At 37.3% G+C, this 14,519-nt stretch overlaps 1 protein-coding gene across 7 annotated transcripts in view; it reads right to left on the bottom strand.

Moving 5' to 3' along the window:
* Window positions 1-14,519, bottom strand: part of LOC135577155 (nipped-B-like protein) — a 187,763-nt gene that overhangs the window by 78,168 nt on the left and 95,076 nt on the right. For 5 of the 7 annotated variants that reach the window (XM_065044955.1, XM_065044954.1, XM_065044956.1 and 2 more), the window contains one exon: window positions 9,228-9,860. The exons of the other annotated variants lie outside the window; for them this stretch is intronic. In XM_065044955.1, the coding sequence (XP_064901027.1) occupies window positions 9,228-9,860 (633 nt within the window). The remainder of the gene's footprint in view (window positions 1-9,227; window positions 9,861-14,519) is intronic. 7 annotated transcript variants of the gene reach the window in all.

The raw sequence follows: 14,519 nt of genomic DNA, 5'->3' as shown, positions 1-14,519 counted from the left end.
AGTGCTGAAGTCTCCGATGTTACTGCTTTCTTGTAAACCCGATGATTGTCTTAAGTCCCAGATTAAACTCTCTCAACAAATGAGTATAATAGGATGATAGCCTAAAAACTTATAGAACTACTTGTCCTGCAAACTGAAATGGGCCTTTTGTAAATACCTGTGAAAAGGTAACAAGTCTAAATAAGAACCACATGCATGGTTGTTGAGCTTTGTTTTAGCAGAATGATAATACTCTGCTCTATTAATACTGTTTGGTAGACTTTAAAGTCCAGAGATTTCTAAATCATCTTGAATGATCTTGAAGACACAACAGATAAATTACCACTTCCCCATTTACACCTTGTAAGGGATTCAGTTGGAGACTTCATATCCAAGATGGTTAAATGTGAATGTATTCCTCTTCAGAACCACAAAGAAGATTGATCCTCTCATGCTGAATTCTGGATGAACCATTTTGATGACTCCAGGACAAACTTTCTTTTTTTAAAGCATGACAATTAAGAGTTTAATATGTTAAAGTTGTAACACTCTTCAGATATTATTGGAATATGCCTCTGCTCATTTGAAATACCACTTATTTGCATTATTTAAATAAGCAATGAATACATTTATACCAAATATAACAGTCCTAAGCAGTTATTACTTATTGTTAAACCTTTCATTTTTGAAATTACATCCTTATCTTATTTAAGCTAACAGTCAAGACTAGGAATTTTCAACAAATAACACATAACCATATGCCTAAATAACAAATCTGTGTTTACTGACAACTGCTTTCTTTTCCTAGTTAGTTTTCATAGATCTCTTCAAAGCTGTCCAAGTGCCCTATCCCCCTAAACCAACAGTGTTGTGGAGACCACAAGAATCTAAACCAATCAATATAATCTGGATACAAGGAAATTTTAAATTACTTTAATGGTACTGATGGATGATCTGTCAATGGAGTGAGAGCAAATATCCATTCTTATCTTTCCACTCTTTCATGATTGTTTAGTGTTATCAGACATGAGAGTTTGCTCTCACCTGAGCTCCCCTCAATCACAGAATCACAGAGTGTAAGGGACTGGAAGGGACCTCGAAAGATCACCTAGTCCAATCCCCCCACTGGAGCAGGAACACCTAGATGAGGCTACACAGGAAGGTGTCCAGGCAGGTTTTGAATGTCTCCAGCGAAGGAGACTCCACAACCCCCCTGGGAAGCCTGTTCCAGTGTTCTGTCACCCTCACTGAGAAGTTTCTTCCCATATTTAAGTGGAACCTCTTGTGTTCCAGTTTATACCTATTGCCCCTTGTCCTATCATTGGCCGTCACCGAGAAGAGCCTGGCTTCATCCTCCTGACACTCACCCTTTATATATTTATAACCATTAATGAGGTCACCCCTCAGTCTCCTCTTCTCCAAGCTAAAGAGGCCCAGATCCCTCAGCCTTTCCTCATAAGGGAGATGATCCACTCCCTTAATCATCTTCGTGGCTCTGCACTGGACTATCTCCAGCAGTTCCTTGTCCTTCTTGAACTGAGGGGCCTAGAACTGGACACAATATTCTAGATGCGGTCTCACCAGGGCAGAGTAGAGGGGAAGGAGAACCTCTCTGACCTACTAACCACACCCCTTCTAATACACCCCAGGATGCCATTGGCCTTCCTGGCCACAAGGGCCCAGTGCTGGCTCATGGTCATCCTGCTGTCCACCAAGACCCCCAGGTCCCTTTCCCCTACACTGCTCTCTAATAGGTCATTCCCCAACTTATACTGGGACCTGGGGTTGTTCCTGCCCAGATGCAAGACTCTACACTTGCCCTTGTTATATTTCATTAAATTTTTCCCTGCCCGGCTCTCCAGCCTGTCCAGGTCTCTGGATGGCAGCACAGCTTCCAGTGTCAGCCACTCCTCCCAGCTTGGTGTCATCAGCAAACTTGCTGACAGTGCACTCTGTAAAAACCCATATTAAAGTAAGCCATATTAAAGTAAACCAAACCCATATTAAAGTAAGCAAAGAATTAAACAACCAAAGAGACCCCTTCCTGTCAGTAGAAAAGATTCCTACAGGACTAGCTCCTCCCCTTGAAGGAGAGACTTAGCAAATACAAGTAAAAAATTTTAATCTCACTACTTGCTGCCTTACAGAAGAAAATAAGAAAGTACAGTCATGAAACTGGTACAGGAAGTTTTATAGAACAGAACATAATTTCAAAGTAGAGACCAGAGGGCTTCCAGCTGCTGCAGTTCAGAGGAAGGGACTTCTGAGAATCTGAACAGAAATGACTGCTAATTTTTAAAAATCTGTCAAGAGACTTCATCAAACTTCTGGTCATTATGCAAAAAAGAAAGTCCATCAGGAGGATAGTCCAAACTCATTCAGTAAAAAAAAAACAAACAAAAAACAAAAAAACAACAAAACAAAACAAAACAAAAAAACCAAACAAAGAAACAAAAAACAACACCAAAAAGACTACAGGAGTCTCTTAAATTTGACAATAATGTAATCAGCATAACTGAGAATGAAACATGATCTTACAAATTTTTGTACTTAAGGATGTTTGGTAACTTATTATTCCCTGTCAACTATAGTAATACAAAAGAAATATTACATTAGAAAATAACAAGAATTGAACTACAGCAAATTATAATCAAGCATCTCCACTCGTTTAGAGACTAGAAACTGTAATTTAACTTCACTGAATTTAATATTACTTTTACAAACAATATGATTTCAATTTATTTATGAGATAGATTTTTCCAAAAGAAATACTGAGTTTTATCTATGTGATTGTTTTGTGAAGAATTATAGTTTTGTAAACTCCATTGTCAAAAAATCTGAGCAAAACCTGAAGTGCAATTACTTTTGAACTACACAGTGCAGCACTTAATTCACAAGAAAAATGCAACACGCTAACAACAGACAATGAAAACTACTTATTTTATGTATCACTTACAGATTAACATATCCACTTAGTTTCAAATTCATTTGTAGGAGGAACAAACTTTAGAAATAAGTAAATTAATTTGAAATTTATTGGTGAACACTTTTGATCTCCCAGATGTTAATTTCATTTTAATATCATACCTTGCATTCAAAAATATCTTCAGTTAACTAGATCCAGTAACATTTATATGGGATAACAATGAATAAAAGTCTGACGTCTTAGGTTGAGGTTGGAGTGAACTTAGTGACTATGAACTCTAGAAATGCTGGGCTTAAACTGTTAATAACCTTTATTAATTATACATGCCGTTTCTTTATCAAGATATAAATCCATTAGAGAGAAGTGACTGTCCCAGAACAAAATAAAGTCATTACTGTGTAAGTAATAAGTCCTCCCATCCATTTAAAAGGTAGAATCAAGGGCATATGCTACATGAAAATTATATTTAATTTTCTAATCTTAGTTTGCACTACAGATAAAAATAAAATACACTTCTTACCAAACTACTGTGTTTCAGTTATTTTCTACACCTGCTTACAAGAACAGGTTTCTGCACTACCTTATGTAAAGCACAACCTGGGATAAATGTGGGGATTTACTTTCATATTACACAAGAGCACCAAAAGAAAGTAAATACCACTAAAATATATGCCTCTTTTTTAAAACATATTTTTCACTCAATCAGTATTTCATTATTTAAAAAAATATAAAATATATTAATTTTTCCTAGATAGATGGAAACATTGCAATACTTCATTGCAATTTTTCTAGAGAGAAGAGGAATTTCTTCCCTTTACTTTTCTTAAAATGTCTGAACACAAAACATTACAAACTGGATATTACACAGAATCCCAGAATGTCAGGGGTTGGAAGGGACCTGGAAAGCTCATCCAGTGCAATACCCCCGCCAGAGCAGGAACACCCAGATGAGGTTACACAGGAAGGTTTCCAGGCGGGTTTGAATGTCTGCAGAGAAGGAGACTCCACAACCCCCCTGGGCAGCCTGTTCCGGGCTCTGTCACCCTCGCTGGGAAGAAGTTTCTTCTCATATTTAAGTGGAACCTCCTGTGTTCCAGTTTGTACCCATTGCCCCATTGGCTGTCACCGAGAAGAGCCTGGCTCCATCCTCCTGACACTCACCCTTTATATACTGATAACCATTAATGAGGTCACCCCTCGGTCTCCTCTTCTTACAAACCTGCTTTTTCTTGGGAAAGCTACAAGAGTTGCCAGTTTCATCCACTACAAAATACAGACCTAATGCAAGTTTATATACACAAAATACATGATACCTGATTCTCACACTGTCCTACTACATAAAAACAGAATAATTTATATTTTAAATTGTCTCATTTCATCTTCTGGTATTAGTGACTTTAATCTTCTGCAAGATTACTATACAAATAAAACCCCTATAACGTATTTTCAGAAATGAATGGTAATATACTGGTTATAATTACACATTTTCATTTCATTCATTGGTTATATAAAATTAGATGAAAACAAGCTATTAGTTCTTAACAGTGTTCTTCTGTTAGTCTCCTCTTTGGGGAACTTTTGGGGGGAGATGGGTAATGGGGAGAAAGAGAGAGGAGCTGGATAAGAACTTCAAAGGTAAGAGAAAAAGTTTACTTACCTATAACTGTAGTTTTGAGTTTTGCTCCGGCAGATTTACACTCTTGGGGTGTGTGTGTCTGCTGCTATGGGTTTGGAATGAACTAAAAAAAGAAGGGCCCACAGCAGGCATCCTAATGCCCCCTAACTGATCCAATTATTGGAAATCAAGTTATTACTGCTTCACTTCTTCCTAATTCAAAGAATCTACAGTAAGATTCAAAAGTGGGTAAAATGGATTCTCAGAGGTAAAATATACAGGGGAAAAAATGAGTAGGTTTGTCTCATTTAAAAATGCTTCTAATGCTTCTAAGTTAAAAAGAAAAAAAATATTAGCCTCCCAATGAAACAGTTACTGATTAATGATTTCATGACTCTTCTCACAAACTCCAGAGAAAAGTGCCTTTTACGAGTAAAAGTAGAACTTCTTAATCTTTTAAGACAGCTGCATTATATTATACTAAGTGTCTTTGAAGTAGCCTAAAATCTAACAGTGAACACACAATACTATGTATGTAAGAGCTCAAATTAAAATTTAGCAAATCTTAATAAAAATCTGAATCTTTTTAAAAGAGTCACTGAAAAAAGATGGGCTGCTTTCTGTGTCTTCAAGTAATTTTCAAGGTTATCTTTTCCAGTTTCTAGAATACTCAGAGCTCATTTTAACATTAATATCTTAAATATTTTTGGTTCACAGTGTTTAGGGATTTTAGAAAAGCATGAAAGTTCTTGAAGTAGAAACCTGGAACCTGAAAATTAATCAGTAGTAGGTCTAAATCTTGATGAACAAGAAGTACTTAATGTAATGTTCTGAGAAAGGTTTGGACTGAAAGTGACTGACTAGCTTTGAACTACTTGACTATAAACAAAATAACCCACTTGTATCTGAACAGGGGTAAAGCATGAGTTAATGCAAAGAACTGAGGCTACCAAAATAAAATTTCTCCCTCAACACCTCCCCTCCCCCAAGGAAAAAAAGATTTCTGAGAAGAACAGAAATTCCTGGGACATAATTTTCTGTGAAATTACACATCCTTTCAAAAGAGAAGATATGATCTAGTATTGACGACTTGTATCTGATGAGAGTATAGAGGTCATTGTGGGAACTGAAAACCTGAGACCTGTCATGTTCCATGGACTTATGTTTGTTCTGAGGCTATTAAACATAATAGATGTATCAGAAAGTAACTTTCGGTGCTGAGTGCCTTGAACTCCAAAATCCCCAATTATTCCTTTCATTAACAGATATAGACAAATTACTTGCAAAATTAATCAATACAGAGAGACTTCCTTGATGAAAAAAGTTGGAAGAGGAGATGGACACTTCCTCAAAGAAGAGAAGGACAAAACCAACTTTTTCAAATTTTGCACCTATCGTGATGAAAAGACCAGATAATCCACTTAAAGATCCAAATAGACCAAAAGGATAGAATTATAAAAACAGAGCTCTAAAAAGCACTCAGGTATGAGGACAAAAGGTCTGTATTATAAAATCTCTTCTTATGCATATCTCATAGATGTTAGGTCAAATCTGCCAGATTTTTCATTTGCACTAAGAATTCCTTTTTCAGAAAGCAACAGCATGACAATCCTGTTCCAGAAAGATATGCTGCTTTTCAAAGAAAGTGGCACTTCCACAAAACCCTGTGTTAGTTCTACCTCTGGAATGGAGACTGCCTCCTACTTCGAGAGATTTTGTTTGGTGGAAGCTAAATATTTTAAAAGTTTTGTTAGAATTAGGAATTTAATACAGAAAATACTACAATTTCCAAAGAACTACAATTTCCATTTCCCACCTGTACCAAACACAATAAAAGGACCTCAGCATTAAAAAAACCAACAAAACAAAACAAAACAAAACAAAAAACACCAAAAAAAAAAAAGACCTTAGCATTGCCTTAGCCAACTGTAGTAATTGTATAATTTTTAGCAAGAACCTCCCAAAAAAACATATCTGCCTCTCCTCTGGAATAAACAGTTCCACCACACTACTGGTTCCCAACCTCAGAAAGAACATGTCATACATGTCATATCCAAAGCCTTACTGTTAAAAAAGAAGCATCTGAAAACCTCTGATGAAGCATAGTACTGTAAAGATTTCATGTCTTAAAAAAGGACAGAAGAGATCTTCTATCAAAACTTGCAAGTACAATTCAACTCAAAGTAATTTATGGAAGACAACATTTGCCTACACAGAAAGCATAGTGTGACTGTAATATGTATTCCTATGCCTCGATTACAAAAGCAGCAAAGATGCTTTCATGTAGATTTTAGCATGTGCTAGGATCTCTAGAGGGATGCTTGCTATGTACAGCATCAGCTACCAGTATACGTTCCTGTTCTAATTAGACTGAGTACATGCTAAAATCACACTATTTTCTTGAAATAATGTGATTTGAAGTTGCAGTATGTGTACTAAAATGCACAAATGCCAGGCTTTTGCATGAATACAGTAAGCAACTTTATAAAAATGAATGACATATTTAGGAGTTATATTTCTAACAGATATACTCCATAGGAACAATAGAGGAAGCTTCCTCCTGCAGTCACACCAAACCAAATGGCTATAACTGGAACGATCCCAGAGTGTATCAACTTGTAGACATAGTACAAATGTACAAGCAATTGAAGAAGCATTACCAAAAAATAAGAATCATATTTCTCCAAGGCAACAGCTTTTCAGGAAATCTGTCCCAAGACTGCTAAAAATCCTTCTACTCAGTATTGTTCATTCATGGCTGAAACCTCAGCAGCTAAAGTGAAAAGAGCTGCTGTCTGGTATAGGGGCAACTTACCACCAGTGAATAAATGGTGATTGTTTGTCCTAATATAAGGCAGCAACTCTTGTACCTGATCCATAGCAATTGCAGGAACTCAGGAAGAACTGAGACCTGGCAGAGGATGCAGGTAGAAGGGAAGCATAAGGTTGTAATCCTTATTTGGTAAGATGGTTATTGAGCAGTGGTGAAAGGGAGTGATCATATTTGTTTTGGGGAAAGGAATGATTTTTATAAATCATTCCTTTCCCAAAAACAAATAAATGGGAGTCTGTCCATGGCTATATAATTATGGTAATCAAACTATACAACTAATGTTCAACATCTCCTGAAAGCCAGAACAAAAGAGAAAGTGTGTTTTAGTCTTGCTCTAAGTGTTTGAAGGCTGCTTTTTTTGAGATGCTTCTCGGCTAAAATGTGCTGGAGAATCTACTCAAAGTGTGGGGATATAAGAGTAGCTTTTTAAATAATAGGAGAAAAACCACGAGCTCTCCATGAATAAATTAAAAGCTAGTAGAAGAGATGTCAGCAAAGTAACAAATTCTGCCATTTAATTAAATAAAAATGAAAGACAGTAGAGATCTCTTTTGAGGTGAGCACCCATTTTCTCTGTATATTCACAATGTTTTCTAAGAAGACTTGATTTAGTTACCAAAAAAGAAATATCTAAAAAGTTAATCCTTTTAGTAATTGCAATAAGAACATTTACACACACACACAAACACAACAAACTTTCTCTCTCTAGGCATCTTTAAAAACAGAAAAAAAATCTGAATGAGGAGAAAACTTGTACTCTCTCTGCTGGTTAAAGACCCAAACCAAGTGTAAATTCAGTTGCCTCCATGCAAGTATATCCAAAATTGACCATCTTCACCTATGAACTTCCAAAATGAGAATCTGCACTGTTTTCCACTTTGCAAGATTTTTCATGGGAATATCTAATAAGTTAGAATCATACTATAGAAGATTATTTTTTTACTCAGAAGTTAAACACAGTGCAGAGGAAGCTTCTGAAAAATACTTATGTTAACCTATGACTATCTATTTTATAAACCACATCTTCGATTTGCATGTGGGTTTTGCATCCACTTTTGATATTTCTGAAGTCTATGACCTTCAAACCAGTTAACAACAGGAAAAAAAGAAAAAAGAAAATAGAAAAAAAAAGAAAAAATCAGAGAGGATAGATTTAATGAAATCAGTTAAGACAATCAGCACAGCTACTCAAGTGAAGAGCACACATTTCAGAGGCTCATCTGGTTCTGTGCTAGAGACCATATGTGGTAGTTCTCTAAAACTTGCAAGGCCTACATAATAATGAATATCCAACTGAACAAACATTTGAGAAAATATAGTAGCATATATTAGCCAATCATTAGAGTCCCTTTAAAAGAACAGATGTGATTTTAGTCTAACATCTTCACATTAGGTTCAAATTGGGATATGAATAAAAATGGCATTAAAAAGTTTTTCTGTATTTTCTTGAATTAGGCAATATATAGTTAATTAAGACTTCAACTACCAAAACTTATTACAAATTTTTACTTATGGTACTGCTGGGATTTTATAAACTATAAACAATGTCAATTGTACTTCATTCAGTCTCATGATTCAAAATAAGAGTATCTTAAAAAGAATTTTGAAACATAAGAACTTCATTTTCCATCCATTAAGATCCCAAATAAAGAATAGCAGATATTAAATATACACATATATGAGAGATTACAGCTCATTGTTGGAGGGGAATGGAGATGAATGTTGTAAAACCACCTACACTAAGTAAACGGAATTGAACTATGTGACAATGACAGGAAGGTTTATATATATATTAAAAAAATATATATATATATAGGGTTTGCATGCATATTTATATAATATATATAGCATACACACGCACACAATCCTTTTACCTTTATCTTGCACTTCTTTTGAAAATCGCTCCCTTTCAATAGCTGATTCACGTTCTATCCGCTCAATTTCAGCCAGTGCATCCAATTCTACTTCATCATATGATGTTATAGTTCCTTGTTGCGAAACCTGTTGCTGTGTCTGTACCACAGGAGTTTGAGGTGGTTTTGCAGCAACTGAAGTGTTCTGTTGTAAAACAGGCACTTGTTGTGCCAGAAGGAAAGCTGTCTGTTCATGCTGCGGCAAACACTGAGCAGCGTTTAGTGGGTGGTTAACATCCTGTGGAGTAACGGGTGTTTTAGAAGTCTGTCCTGGGTACTGCACATTAAAAGAAATATCACCCTCTGACACACTGCTGTTCTCCAAACCAGAAAGCATATCATCCTGCTGGTCCATATCCGAAGATCTTATACGAGAGAGTCTTAATGTAAGCTTAGTGGAGTCCTTGGAAGGAGAACTAATGATATCATACATCGCAGCTTTTTCAGTCTGGTCTTTTTCATCCTTGCCTAATTTCATTTTCTTTTGTTTCTTTTGCTTTCTTTCTGGAGAATCTAACAATATGTCGGGGGGAACATCTCTAGGTGATGAATAAGGTGGAGGCTGAGACTGTTGGATTAAAGGTTGTCTTGATCCTAGAATAATTCAGAAAAACTGAACAGTTATGTTGTTCCATGTTTATATAAAAACGCACTAAATATAACCTACATAATTTTAATATGTATGTGTAGATATATCTGTGTTCACAAAAGGTCTAAGTGAGATTGGTAGGAAGCACATCATTCCTAGAACAAGAGGTAATCCAGATAGTTGCAGTGTATTTCCTAGGAATTTTAGCTGTCCACTGCAGGTAGAGAAGGGATCATTTCAGAGAAGATGGAAAAAAAACACCACCAAAAAAGAATAAATAAAAGTAGTACCCACAGGTTCAGAATATCAACTATTAGAAAATAGTCAATGAAAGCAAGTTGACTACAGAAAAAGGAAAGACCAAAAAAATTCTTAATAAGGTCCAGTGATGAAGACTTAATGACCAGTGTATAGGCATTAGCCATTTCAGCTACACATCTTTAAGTAATCAAAATATATAAATATTAAAAAAATCAAACCATACACATCATCCTTAACTTTTATTCTGACAGTTCATTTTCAACTTTTTTTGTTGTTGTTTTTTTAAAATTTTAGGTAAACTCTTTCCATCCTCCCACACTCATTACTATCTAAAAAACACTAATTGTCTTAGAGCATTTTTCTATAATTCCTGCCTTATCTCCTCTGCTTTTTTGTTGGTGTTGTTTTTTTTTTTTTTTAACGTATGAATTTTTACTTCTACATGCACCCACTTCAGGCTTTGAGTATATCTAGAGACATTTTTAAAAAGACAACATTTTTTATTAAAAACATTCTCCAACTAATCACACAAAATTTTTTGTTCCTCAAATTAAACCAGCTCCCCATAACTGTTAGCCTAGAAAAAGCTTTGAAAAACAGAGAAACTTTTCAACCTGTCCCAACTATAATTCTGAGCTATAATTTTTGGTTTAAAAAGGAATATTGGTGTGGAAAAAAAAAAAAAAAAGAAAAAAGAAAAGCCTATTTATCTGATCCCATTCATCCACTGGGGAATACTGATCTTCAGAAAGCAGTGACTGAGATTATTATTATCCATTCTGGTTTAGGTTATCATAGGTCAATACTTCTAACAACAATCAAAAACTAATTGGAATATAAGTCCCCATGTGCTTCATTCAAGATATACCACCAAATATTATGAAGCTTAAATTTCTATCAGATATTTTAATAAATATTAAGAATCATTAAACGATGTACTGACCTGTAGATGAAAAAAAAGAATGGACACCTCTAGCAAAGTTTCAGTTCAAATGAAAGGTGTGCCTTTTCTGATGACTTCTTTGCACAGACTACCAATTCTCTCTCCCTAGTACATTCTGTGAGAAGTCTTATGTATGTAGAGCAGGGTATAAAATCAGTTTATCTTACCCTTTCTTGACCATCAGCAACCACTCTATTCTGCCAATAAAATCCACAATGTTGGGAAGCCCTGTTTTGACTCATCCCAATTCTCAAAATCTTTTCACCACTCTATTTCCCCTCCTCAAATTAGCCACCACACTCAGTCACTAGTACTGAAGATCTGTCTACACCCTATGAAGATCTATCACTTGCCATCCACCAGAGATTCCTATTCTTGTGATACTCCCTCCACATACACTTCTCCTAATTACTGTCTTTAGACAATTTACAAGATTGCCTCAGTGTAATGCATAGTAGAAATTGTTAGCTACTAATTTATTTTAAGGCACTGACTGGAAATACAGGCTACATTTTTATTTCTACAACTATTAGAGGCAGCTCAAATCTTTTCAAAGAGATTGTCCTGGTTTTGTTAAAAACAAGACCAGTTCTTTTTTAGTGTTTTTTTTTCCTTTCAGCTAAGTTCTTCTAAGTAACTGCACTTTTCGGCACTTTTCTGAATTTTTGCCTGCATGTTTTTCAGACACTGTGCTGATAAGAGGACCAACAGAATGCTTAAGAAGCTCGTGCTCAGATGTATTGCTATAACAACTAATAATTGATAAAATTCTGCTGCAAGAGGGGCGTGTTTGAGGAGGAGCGGATAGAACAGGTGACTAAAACTGACTGAGTATTCCATCCCATAATTGTCATACCCCCTATATAAGAAGGTGATCACGAGGCTCTACCTCTCTTCGACCATGGCCGGCATTTAAAGAGGACCCTGTCTGTCTGCCTGTGATCTATAGGCCTCAGGCCCTGCATCCCTGCAACCAGGTTCCGGTTTGCTGTGAAGTCCTGCCCATGACTTCCGGGTGCCTGCTCTGCAGCTGCTGGAGCCACGCCATCTCCTAGCTCTGCTGCCACTGGAGTGACGCAAATTCCACATTTGGCATTCAAGATTGGTTTTGTATATTTTCTCTATTTATTAGTAGCATTAGTAAAATCTTTAAAACCCTTCCAACTTGAAGTCTAAGTCCCTCTTCCTTCCTCCTTATCTTCTTTATCATTTTTCCAGTCTAAGGAAAGGGTAGGGAGAGGGTAAGTGGGTAACAGGGAGCATCTGCCACGGTTTATTATCACCTTGCTTTAAACCTTGACAGATTTAATTGGTGGCCCATACAGGGAATAATGAGAAGCCATACGGAGAAAGGTAAGAGAAACCATGATAGAGATCTTACTGACATCTTATTCTTGAATTCTCTCTTAAGTAAATACTTCTGAAGTTGCAACAATGGAACATTTACCACTTTTCATAGATACAGTTCAAATACTAGACAGATTTGATTCTCCCTTGTCCTAAATTTTTAAGTAAATTTGACAAGACTGTTCTGATCTGTATTCATTCCATATTTCTCATGCTGAAAAATATTGCTGCAGCAACAGATAAGGCGGTTCTTTTTGTCTTTGAGTACACCCGCAGAAGTCAGAAGGATTTCAGTGCATTCCACTGAATGTACTTAGAACTGAATAAGTGAAAAAACAAAAGCAAAGTTTTCCCTCTCCTAGGCAGCACTAGAAACAGCTATTTGAAAGTATCTTCCTCCTGAAGGAAATTTCAGAAAGGTGTTAAAAGTAAGGCCAATAAGTGGCATAAGTTGCAGCAGAAAGCTGAATATGCAGACTGAAGACACTTCTTAGGGAAGTCTGCTGCCTCCCTGGGACCAAGGTTAAAGACATGAAGAGAAAACTTCCTGCCCTACTATGGCCCTCAGATTATTATCCGTTACTGATTTTTCAGGTAGGCAGTGATGAGGTTGCAATGGGAAATCTGAGGGCAGTCAAAAGGGACTTCAGGGCCTTGGGATGATGAGTTAAGGGATCAGGAGCACAAGAAGTGTTCTCCTCTGTCCCCCTAGTTGCAGAGAACGATGAGGGAAAATACGAGAAGACCCAGCAGATCGATACCTGGCTGCGGGACTGGTGTCAGCAGCAGAATTTTGGGTTTTTTAATTATGGGTCAGTTTACATGACACCTGGTCTGCTGGTGACAAATGGGACACACCTGTCCTCAAAGGTGGAAAAGGATCCTTGCACAGGATTTAGCAGGGCTCATTGAAAGAGCTTTACACTAGATTTGAAAGGGGAAGGGGAGAAAACCAGGCACAGAAGAGACAAACCCAAGGGCAGCATGCCAGCATTTGAGGGATAAAGTGCTAGTGAGGTCCTTTGCTCTTTCTCAGTGGAAGTAGGGGATGGAGAGTCATGCGGTAGAAGAGACACAAGGGTTATAAATATGTTACAGATGTGTTAGAAATCATGGAAACACCTGAGAATGGTCATGCAGGAATTAGAGCTTCTCACTGCAAAAAGAGGATGGTATCAATAACCCAGCTGAAGTGCATCTATACCAATGAATGCACAGGAGGAGCTAAAAGACATCATACAACACAAAAACTATGTAGTGGCCATCACTGAAACATGGTGGGATGACTCCCACAAATGGAGTGCTGCATTGGATGGCTATAAACTCTTCAGAAGGGATAGGCAAGGAAGGAGAGAAGGTGGGGTAGCCATGTATGTTAAGGAGTGTTTCAACTGTCTTGAGCTTGATGAGGGTGACGATAGTATTGAGTGTCTATGGGTAAGAATCAGGGGAAAGGGCAACAAGACAGATATCCTGGTGGGAGTCTGTTATAGACCATCCAACCAGGACGAAGAGGCAAATGAAATATTCTGCAGGCTGCTGGGAGAAGTCTCCCGATTGCTAGCCCTTGTTCTTATGGGGGACTTCAACGTACCAGATATCTGCTGGAAATACAACACAGCAGAGAGGAAGCAGACTAGGAGGCTCCTGAAGTGCATGGAAGACAACTTCCTGACACAGCTGGTTAGTGAGCCAACTAGGGAAGGTACTCACTGGATGTGCTCCTTGTGAATAGAGAAGGGCTTGCAGGTAATGTGTCGGTTGGAGGTCGCCTTCACAGAATCATAGAACCGACTGGGTTGGAAAAGACCTCAGAGATCATCAAGTCCAACCCTTGGTCCAACTCTAGTCCGTTTACTAGATCATGGCACTAAGTTCCATGTCCAATCTCAGTTTAAAAACCTCCAGGGACAGTGAGTCCAGCACCTCCCTGGGCAGCCATTCCAATGCCTGACCACTCTCTCCATAAAGAATTGCTTTCTAATATCCAGCCTAAATTTCCCCTGGCAGAGTTGAAGCCCATGCCCCCTTGTCCTATTGCTAACTGCCTGGGAGAAGAGACCAATCCCCACCTGGCTATAACTTCCCTTCAGGTAGTTATAGAGAGTGATGA

Source organism: Columba livia, chromosome W, assembly GCF_036013475.1.
Source record: "Columba livia isolate bColLiv1 breed racing homer chromosome W, bColLiv1.pat.W.v2, whole genome shotgun sequence".
NCBI lineage: Eukaryota > Metazoa > Chordata > Aves > Columbiformes > Columbidae > Columba > Columba livia.
Note: the sequence above shows the minus strand (reverse complement) of the source record. Positions and strands in the feature narration are given on the sequence as shown.